Below are 10,623 nucleotides of genomic sequence, written 5' to 3'. Positions count from 1 at the left end.
TTTAATATTTCTCAGAAGCTTATTATTATGAAAAAAAAAAGACATAAAAAAAAGCAAAAAGCAAGACTTTTGTCTCAGCAACCTGCAGCTCAGGTTTTTAGGCAATCCTACATCACCTTCCAGCATCGCGTCCTATGTACAACAGCGGCCCTTGCTCTCCCTGCCTCGCTCCGTTCTCCTCTCGCATCCTGCACCACCGTACTCTGGCGAGGAAGAAATTTTGCTGCTATTTTGTTTGTAAAGACCCTGAGCGTGCCGGGGCGGGTGCTCCAGGTGGGGTCTACACTCGCTTGACGCTGTTGAGGAGCTCCGTCAGTTCGCTGATGTACTTGATGGTGTACTTCAGGGTTTGTATTTTGGTGAGGGGCTGTCCCCTCTGGCTGTAGACGGGGGGCAGGTAGTTGCGCAGCGTGTGGAGCGCGTCGGCCAGGGTCCTCATCCGCAGCTTCTCCCTCTCGCTGGCCTTCCTCCTGCGCTGGGCGGACATACGCACCTTGGTGCCCTTGGGCAGACGAGCCTGCCCGGGGCTGGGCAGGTAGGCGGGGGGGAAGTCCACCAGGCTGTAGCCCACCAGGCTGCCGCCGCCACCGCTGCCGTAGGGGGTCTCCGCCACCGCCGGGCAAGGGGACGAGGAGTAGGATTCAAAGGAGGGCGTCGGGGATAAGCTGTGCGGAGACGAGATGGGGTGCAGCTCGAAAGCCCCGGCGGCGCTTTTCCAGTCCCAGGATGATAAGCAGACGGAGTGCTCCGAACCCAAAGCGTCTTCCATGTTTATCAACGTCTCGTGCAGTTTGTCCATGCTGGAGGAGCGCTCAGGAGAAGCAATGCCCTCTGCCCGCCAGCAAAGGCTGGAGCCGCCGGCTGCCGAGACCTTTTTATGATGGAGGGAGGAAAGTGACAGAGTGGGAACGTGGGTTTGGCGAGAGGAGTTCAAAGGAGCGCCACAAGTGCTAAGATGGAAAATGAACTCCTGATGTGCTAGTTTCTTCTCAATGATAATTATCAACCTTCAGCTAAAAAGCCTTTAAGCTAACAGGCAACAGCGAGAAAGGAGGAAAAAAAGATTATCTTCTTGCAACTAAACCAATTAAGGCTGCGCATCTACGTGTAACATTGCGCTGGGGGGATAAGTGGTGAGAGAGGAAAAAGAAAATTAACAATTTTACAAAACAATTTACAGATGTAGAATTTAAAGGTAATGACCACTAAAACAAACGCTGAATTTAAGCCACTGAGCACTGATTTCTGTGTAACTGTTTGAAGGCGATGGCACTACAGCAGTGATGATTTGATCCGTGCTGACTGCTGCTGAAGTAGTCTCTCATTATCTGCATCTTAATCGTGAAAGTCAAAGATAGTTTGTTTGGATTTGTGCGTGTTATGGCTCTGTGGATTTCTCTTCTCATTAGATTGTAACTTTTCTCTGGATCACTTTAGTTTTCAACAGGAGAAAGGAGGAAAGAACAGCAATGTATTCCCTGCAGTCTGTAGATTCATTTGCTATTTTAAGTCATGACTGGGAAATCAAAAAGGAAATCTGTAATTGTAAACAAAGTCAAAGTCCCATTTAAAAAAATAAATAGGAAAATGTAATTTAAAAAAAAAAAGTCTAGGATATAAAATAAACAGTGTATAAACTTGGGGCTCAGACAAATGTTTTACATAGAAATTTAATTCAAAGTAATATACAGATTAGGCGTGTGTAAGAGAAGACTAGAAGCTACTTCTGTAAAATTTTCTACCTCTAGGAATCCATTCTTCTGCCAAAAAAAACCTTTTCCAGCCCTGACTCAATGCAACAGTGAAGTTATATGTTAGGCAGTTCAAGTGAAAATGTATATCCTATAAATTAATAGCATTAATAATGAGCACTTTTCATCTCTAGGCTTCAGAACAGCTTACAGTGATGATTAATGATGTCTATTACTCTGGGGAAATGGATAAGCAGAGGTAAGGAGTAACTTGCCCAAAATCACACAGCAAATCATTAGGAGAGCCAGGAAAACCATCCAAAACTACTGAGGTCTGCAGCTCTACTGAGCAGCTCGGCTGCCAGCCATGACTTTCTATCAGCCCATAATGGAAGCAAAATGTAACATATAATGAAAAGAAGGGGAGAAAGTGTGCCAACCTGGAGGAAAAAGAAAAGTGGGATTTATTTTAGAGATTCCTACTGTGTAACGATCTCTGTGTGCACCATAATCCACTCAAAAAAAGAGGCGAATGCCTCTGAATGGCACATAGCCGAAGCAAGCACAGGCTTTCTGGAAGACACCATTTCTTTCTGATTGTGAAATCCTCACTACAACCATTCAGAAAAAAACAATCCAATACTCACCATAGTCATTAGGAAGGCTTTTGTGAATTTTTATGACTTTGGGATCAAACATTGGGAAGCAGCTTGTGGGAGACAGAATTTATGCTGAGATGAATAAGGAAGAACCAAAAAGCGAAGGATTTTTGCATTTCAACGCAGGCTGAGACAGTTTGACCATGATGACATCTGCCCCACACAGAACTCACGGCACAGCTCCCCACAGTCAAGATTGCTTTGAGTTTTATGGTTACCCTATTGTATTCTGAGCTCTGCTTTACTCCTCCTTTAAGGAAAATGAGCTGAAACAGTCCTAAGAATCACAAATGCCTGCTACAAATTAGAATTAAGACAAGATGAATGACAGGTATTTTCTGTGACTTCAGTGAACTGAATGAGTTTCATTGAGCACCAAGACAACGGTCACAAGGCCACAAGTTAGATACAAGGTCTAATTTAGCATAAATAGGGGACTCGTTTTTGTCCCAGTTAAAATTTCTCTCCCACTCTTTTTCTCTTTTCCTCCCCGTATTTGTGTTTATAGTGCCTTTTCCATTTGACATCCCCTGCTCTTATTTTATGTCTTTCCCTTTTTTGGTAAACACAATTGAAAGTCCACAAGTACACATAAATCAGGAGGGGGAGGAACTTCTGTCAGAATGTGCCAAGAAAAAGGATCTTGCAAATATATGAATGTGCGTGTATATATATAAATATATTAAAAATACACATATTGAGCATCTATATATATAAACTGTTCTGCTCAGCAGTTTAGATTTTGGAATCAAATGTTAATTAAATGCAGTCAAATTTAGAAGCAAAAATTTCAACAAGTCACTTGTTTGCTGACTGTAAACAATGCATGTTGCCAGTTAATTTATACCCCTAATCTATGGGTAAATCATAGAAAGTGTTGCTCAGACACCAAGGGGAAAAAGATTTTGTGCATGTCCAAGATGCCATCGCTGTAAACGACAGGTGAACACAGTCAGATTTCATCTCTATATGTAGGGATTCGGATGAGATTAGGCAGGGAAGAGGAATGCAAATTACAACAGTAGCTATATCTTTTCTTACAGCTTATGGGTAAATGTTCAGAACGACCAAGGCAGGGTATTAGACTATGTGGACAACTGCTCTGGTTGCATGAAAATCACTGGATCTTATAAGCTTATGCTTTTATAAACTGTTATACGGGCAGGAAAAAATTACAGGCTTTTCTATATTAATAGATAATACAGCGTTAATGCTCATACTTGAGAACTGCCTTGCAGTTGTGCATCCTGTTTTATTACCGTCATGCTCCCTGGTGCTATTTTAGCTTGGACCCACCCAGTTACGTCCCACACATTGCCTGACTGTGGTTCAGGGGATGCCACTGAGGGCACAAGGGTGAGCAAAGGGTTTACCCATATGAAAGCAAGCTTTGCCATAACACGTGTCTTCAGAGTCAAAGAAGGGGCTCTGGCCCTGTTTGCTCTACTGGTATAGATGCAGCCTAAGGTTCAATTTTGAAAAATAGCCACCCATTTCTACCCACAGCCCCCACGTTCCCAAAATGTGCTCACATGAAGTATACCTCAGTTTTGGCCAAATCGGGAAGCTATGTAACATCTCTCTCCACGATCCCTGTATGATCCATAGCCTATGTAAGTCGATAGAGTCTCATGGTATGTAGCTGTTCCTGGATTACTTAGTTTTGGATAGCGCTACGTTTCCACCCGCAAGTATGAGAATCCTGTTAGGAAATTATCTCGCAAAGTAGAGACAATTATAACAGGTAAAAATTACTGGAAATGGTAGAACAGTTCACAGTGTTGTTTTATAACAGGGCCTTAACAAGAACCATACAGAGGAAGGCATGGCTACAGGCTGGGTACCAGGTTTATTTTTCTGTACCCTACGGCTATTTGGTGCTCTCTCACTAAAGAGCTAAGAAAATCTAGTATTTCAGGTGGCACTTTCCTAGAAAGTAAATCCATGCCAAAAAAAAAAAAAAAAGTGGTGTTTGAAGTCTTTATTTTGTTCAACCTCACACAAATTTTAGGAATTCCCTTTTTGTCTGTCAGTAATGTCAAAACATTGAAAGGCAGTGAGATATGAGGCTAACACCAATGAAATACGAACTGACACTTAAAAAATGATGAGGCATTTTCTGCTTGGCTGATAGTTTTGATTTTCATTTCAGTAATTTATTCTGCAATATAAAGGCTAACATCTCAATCTTCATCTTCTTTAAAATTAAAGGTTCCCTGCTCATATTTCTGAATTCATTACGGAAGGGAGGAGAAGCATGGATGCGTGGAAGGAGCAAAAATTTTTCCATTTAAAAAAAAAAAATCACCCATGAAATAGAAAATTTTTAGAGCTTCCATATGTTTCTGATTCAGGTTTTAAATTTAAAATAAGTTGTCCAGATAATCGCTGTCATCCATGAGTATGGTAGATGATAAATGCATTTTTTGTGTACAGTTATTTAAGGACTGATCTACATTTTTTTTCTATATTAGAGTATATTTTCACCAAGCTGTGAGTTTGGTAGGAGAAATAGACTTGTAACAATAAGTCAAAAATCATATTGGATGGGAAGAATGCAGGCTGAAACTGAGTAAACATGGATAAATGTGTTTCAACAACACTAATCCCATAACAGTCAGCCTCCTTTACAATTAGGACAGAAGTCTAGTCTTATTTTATTGATAAGAAGCAGATCATACTAATATCCTTGTAGAGCACTTAGACGATAAAGCCTCATCTTGCAGTTCGTACCATGAAAAAGTATCTATCTCCCAAAAGCTTTTAAAGTCACTTCATCTCTTATTTAACCAGAGGTTTACCAAGTATTAGGTGCTACGCCGCCCACTCACTGCGGAGGTGGCTGTTACCATCCTGCTTTACAGAGGCGCGGACGAGGAGTCAATCACCCATATATAAAACGTGGGGCGAGCAGCTGCAAGTCTCACTAACTTCAGCAGACGCAGCAGGTGTTCAACACTTCTGAAAAATAGTGTTGAACACCTCGGTTTACGCCCAAGCTGGCAATAAAGGAAGGAAAGGATCCACCACATTTGTTATCCAGAGTCACATTAGCCACCAGATGATGCTTCTCTCCTTTTTAAGGCTTTCCCTCAATTTGGATAGATACATTTTTTTAAAATGAGTAGACTTTGAAGCTTTTTTCCTACTTGTGGAAGATGGTTTAATCTGGGTCCAATCTCAGTTGAAATAAATAAGACTTCTAGGTAGGCAAGCTGGTCAACGAATACATACTTTTTCTTTTTTTTTTCTTTTTTTTTTTTTTTTGAGGTCAATATGCCAAAGAATACGGACAAATAGCCAGCTACAATTTCCAGAGAGAAAGAAGGCAGTAAGAGAACCAGAACTGATCCTGAGTCCAGCCCTATGAAAGGGAGCCCACAACCCCCACTATAATCAATGAAAACCATGTGTAAATTGGATGTCTAATTGTTATTACCACCTTTGGCCAAAAAACGTGGGGCTAGCACAAGAAAAAATGTTGTTATTCATTTGTAGTAAGACCAGAAATAGGCTAGTTCTAGTGCTGTTAAAAAATCCTGCCATAAACATTTAAAACCTTTAATGTTCTCAAGGGCACAACTCCAAAATGCCAAACTAAGATTTTGCTCATGGAGAAGAAACAGACAAGTAAGTATCATTGATTTCACCAGGGCTTTGCATAGCGACAAGCACCTCTCTGGCGTTCCCTGGCGGATCAGGACCTATCTATTTGTTTATGTCCTCAAATGTAAGTATTTGATCCTCCAAATAGTAGCAGTCTCCATCGACTGACAAGTGACATCAGCTCTGCAAGTCATTTAAAACATCTGATCTCCAAGCAACTGGCTTCCCAGATGAAAAGGCCTACGTGTGGAATTTACACCTACCCACCTTTTAAGTAGGGAGTTTATTACCTAGTGGTTTTCAGGTGATATTTAGGAATGTCTTTTTAATACCCCTGTTAACAGAAGTTGAAAGGAGGTTCGACTATGTGGTTGGTCTTTAATGTCTACTGGCTACTTCAACCAGAAGGGAAGGGCAAAGCTGAGGGAGGAAGGGGAGCCTAACAAGGTTTATTTTGCTCAGAAAATGAGAAGTAACAGATATTATCAAAATAATAGAAGCTGTTTCTGTAGGAGAACTCCATTGTCGCTTAGTGCAGCTTAATTGTATCGGCTTTCACATTTGGTTTTAAAAAGTTTTGTCTGCTGTAATGAAGTGGATATATTTCAGTTTTTCATGGGAGAGGTGGAGGGTTACCTGTTGTAAATATTTCAAGATAATCAGCAATGCCTCCTTTTCTACCCAAAAGCATATGGTCAAATTTAATAAATGATAAAGTACAATATAGTTTATCTCCAAGCGTTTCTTTTACTCTCCATATGAACAGCTTGATGATTGCCTTTGCCATGTGTGGTACATAGTGGTTTCACAGGGCTTTTTAAAAAACTGGGATAGCACCTAAGGGTTTGTACTCTTGTTTTCCTGCTATTACAATGGGCTTTCGTGCCCTGTGCTCTAAATGGTTCATTTTGCAGCATGATGAATTTTCCAAAACTAGGTAAATCTTACAAGAAATTCCAATAGCCAGGAAAATTGCATTAAAAGCTCAGTTGTGACTATTCCTAGTCCAGCTGCACAGCTGAAGCTGGGTGTTTGTGAAGGGAACTATTTTTCAATTGCTGTGATTACATTTCAGCTCAGGCTGTTCCTTTTCATCCACTGAACCTCCTCATCAGTATCTGCTCATTTCTTCCTCCCCCGTGTCCTAGCACTGATGTGCAGAATTGCTGCATGCTGCTAATAGAAACCATGTTTCATCTCGGTGCTAAATGAAGTTATGCTCTGGGCACAGCCTGAAGTTCAGTTTAATAATTATAAAATGGATCAATAGTCTGGGTAAGAGACAACATACAAGTGTTAGATTACAAATTTTATTTCGCTCTTGCACATTTCACATTCTGAAATAAAGCGCTGTGTGCCTGTTTAAGCCACCTTTCACAAGCACGTGGTTAACCCACGGGTGAGGACCATTGATTTTAAACTGCAATCATAAATTTCTTGGCAGGTTGCTAAATCTTAATTTTAATCACATTCAATCCCACAAAAAACCAAGTCTGTCCTTCAGTCTACTGATGAACGTGAATTGCATATTAAGTTTGGGAATTTTTTTGCATTTGCTCTGAATGCTTCCATGAATTTTGCCTAACAAATTAAACTGTGTTATAACAGTCCCATGAATACATTTGAGTAAAATTGTTCCCATTTTTTTATAGGTAACGTTGAACATCATACAGAGGTTTTCAGATTATACTGACATGGGGGAAGTGGTTAATGTATTGGAGAGCAGAGCTGCCATTCAGAGGGACCTGGACGGGCTGGAGAAAATGATCCGGGAGCAGCCTCGGGAGGTGCAAGGAAAGAAAATGCAAACCCCTGCGCCCGGTGGGATAACCCCACGCAGCAGCACAGGCTCAGGGTGACTGGCCAGCAGGCAGCTTCCCAGAAGAAGACCTGGGGAACCTGCTGGGTTGACAGACTGGAGCAAGTCCAGAGGAGGGTCACCAAGCTGGCCAGGGGGCTGGCGGACACGGCGTATGGGGAGAGGCCCAGGGAGCTGGGTCTGTCCAGCCTGGAGACAAGAAGGCTCAGGGGAGGCCTGCAACTATCTGACGGGAGAGGGAAAAGAAGAGAAACCAAACTCTTTGCAGAAGTTCACAGTGGAAGAAAGAGATACAACGAACACATTAAGTTCTGAGTCTTACAAGCCTTCGACCTTTCAGTGATGCATTATAGGTTTCCTGCTGTACTTCTGGTGATAGAAGACACTGATATTTTTCCTGCCTGATTAGATTTTTGGACAGTTGTGTTTGCATGACAAGGGCATGTTGCAGAGGTCTGTATTCTCCACCTCTGAAGACCCTGCTCCCTTTCTTTGCCTCATAATCAGCTTTTATTTTCCACCTCTCCTCAATTTTTCTACCTCTAGCTTGTCCCATCTATGACTAAACATTATTTCTTTTCCTCTTTTCTCTATCTTTTCTTTTCCTTTCTCTCTCTTTTTTTTTTATTTTGTTTTGTTTAAGGTTTCATCTATGTGATTTTCAGTCTCTTTCTCATTCTTTTTGGTGCTTCTTGATACTGACAGTAGAATGTAATGCCTTTTTTAACATCCCCTGCCCATATAAATCATACATCTCTGTTTATCTGCTCATTTGCATGGATAAAGTTAATCTTAGAAGCAGGAAACATTTAATTATCCACTTGAAACAGTCTTTTCAGGAAGCCCAAAGCACAGATTATCGAATAAATAGTTACAGTAGTTACAGTTACAGTATATAGTTACAGATAGGGGCTCATTTAAGGTTGTAAAGTTGCAAGAAGTCATTTACTTCCGCCCACCGCTGTTTAGAAAACTCTTATATTATTTTCATTTCTATTTTGAAACACATGAGAGAGCAAAAAACCTAAACTCCTACCAGGAAAACTTATGTATGGGCCAGTAAGTTAAGTTTATAAATCTATTAGATCAAACAAAGAGAAGGTAAAACAAAGAGAAGGTAAAATGTAGAACTAGTGGGAAAAAGGGATTACTAATCAAACTCTTAGCTTGCCTTCGCTCTGAGAGCCCATATAACTGTATGCTGCTGGCCACCCCATCACTCTGATGAGACACAGACATCTGGTTTGCACCCTGCCCAAGTTCCTGCTTAGTTAATGGTAATTGGGACGTGTAAAATTGGTGCATGCATGAATAAGCAGGTAGATCTTACAACAGCAGCTATGCAAATCTTGAGGGCAGCTGGTCCTGGCTAAAATTCTGCTCTCAGAGTCCAGTTTGCTGCAAACCAGGGAGAACAGTAAAGCACTGCCTGGAGAGGCAGCGTAATCACAGATGGGAAATCAGGTCACAAATGTCCTGTTCTCAGCCCTGCTACTGACCTGCATGATCATAAAGAGACTCCGTCTTCTGCTCCCGCTCCCCCAAATCTCTCCCTTCCTTAGATACAGACTGTGTCAGGGATCTCTGCAGAGATCTTCTATATGATGACCATCACAGCAGTCCACTTAAAGCTTGTGACACTGTCCTATTACAAAATACTGTATAAAATGGAGACAGTATCAGAAAACAATTAAATCTAAATTCTCCAGGTGATATTGCTTTAAGCCAGTTGAACCTCCAGAGAAGTGATTTTCTAAAGTAAATACTGACAAATGGGTTGTAGTAATTAAAACAAAAAAAAAAAAAAAAAAAGAAAAAAGGAAAAAAAAAGGAAAACTTTAATTTCCCTGACATTGACCTGCCGTGTCAGGCTGGGATGCACATTCATCAGTCTCTTGCTCTTATCTGATATCTGACATTCTGTGATGAGTTGAAAGCAAAGTAACACAGATGGATAGTGCTCTCTTTTGAAGAACAAAATGTACCAGGAACTGAATTTTCAAGTACATTCAACGTGAAGTTAACTCTTAGATTGAAGGAGCATCTTTTAAAGGAGAGGGAGGGAAAAAAACAGAGGACTCAAAAGGGCTACTGGGGATTCCCTGTTAAAGTGCATATAAAGTAAGCTAACATTTACATAGTCCCTGCTACTTTCAATGTACTTCAGACAATGGCTAAGCAATACTCATTACACAGCTTTAAAAAGGCTGAGTATTCCAGGGTGGTGAGCCGCATCCTCCAGAATACAACATACAGCCTGAAACCAGCTATTTGGCCAGACACCTCCATCCTTGGAGTTTTCCCAAGATCAGACAGGCTGTCCTCCTCCAAGGAACCTAGCAAGCCTTGTCTTCTTTCAGAGGAAAAGCTCAGTTTGGAGAAATATCATTTGCTCATGGCACAGGAAGGAATTTCATGCAGGCAATTTTTAATTAGTGAACCCAGCCTACCTTAGGAATCAAGTTTGAGATGGGAATGAAATGAGCCCCTGGCTCACAGACCTGGAATTAACCATTATGATCCAGCAGAGAAATCAGCTCATTATATTAAATTTTAGACAATCACGAGGGATACAATAGTCTTGTTTCAAATATTCAGCTTTGTTCCTCCTGAATCCTGTGACTCCCTTCTTATTTTGAGGTCAATTAGTAAACATTAAGAACATCCTTTATATATCCTAGGTTATATGCTTGATTTTGCTCACATATGCTCATTGTGCCAGTAACACCTGATTTTTTTTCAAGGCTTCATCTTCCAGTCTGAAGATAGCTCTTCTGCCCAGAGCGTTATTTTCTTTTTTTTTTTCTTTTTTTAATAACAAAGCAAAAATTTAAATAATATTTAAGAA

At 40.9% G+C, this 10,623-nt stretch overlaps 1 protein-coding gene across 1 annotated transcript; it reads right to left on the bottom strand.

Moving 5' to 3' along the window:
- Positions 1-280: 280 nt before the first annotated feature.
- MSGN1 (mesogenin 1) lies at positions 281-799 on the bottom strand. The gene has a single exon (XM_050895079.1). The coding sequence runs from the start codon at positions 797-799 to the stop codon at positions 281-283; it is 519 nt and encodes a 172-aa protein (XP_050751036.1).
- Positions 800-10,623: the final 9,824 nt, after the last annotated feature.

The sequence above is a fragment of the Gymnogyps californianus genome, chromosome 3 (assembly GCF_018139145.2).
Source record: "Gymnogyps californianus isolate 813 chromosome 3, ASM1813914v2, whole genome shotgun sequence".
Lineage (NCBI taxonomy): Eukaryota > Metazoa > Chordata > Aves > Accipitriformes > Cathartidae > Gymnogyps > Gymnogyps californianus.
The sequence above is the reverse complement of the archived record's forward strand: the minus strand, read 5'-3'. Positions and strand labels throughout refer to the sequence as shown.

Bases quoted from the DNA above. Each gene is read 5' to 3' on its own strand.
- MSGN1 (XM_050895079.1), bottom strand. From the start codon at position 799: ATGGACAAACTGCACGAGACGTTGATAAACATGGAAGACGCTTTGGGT.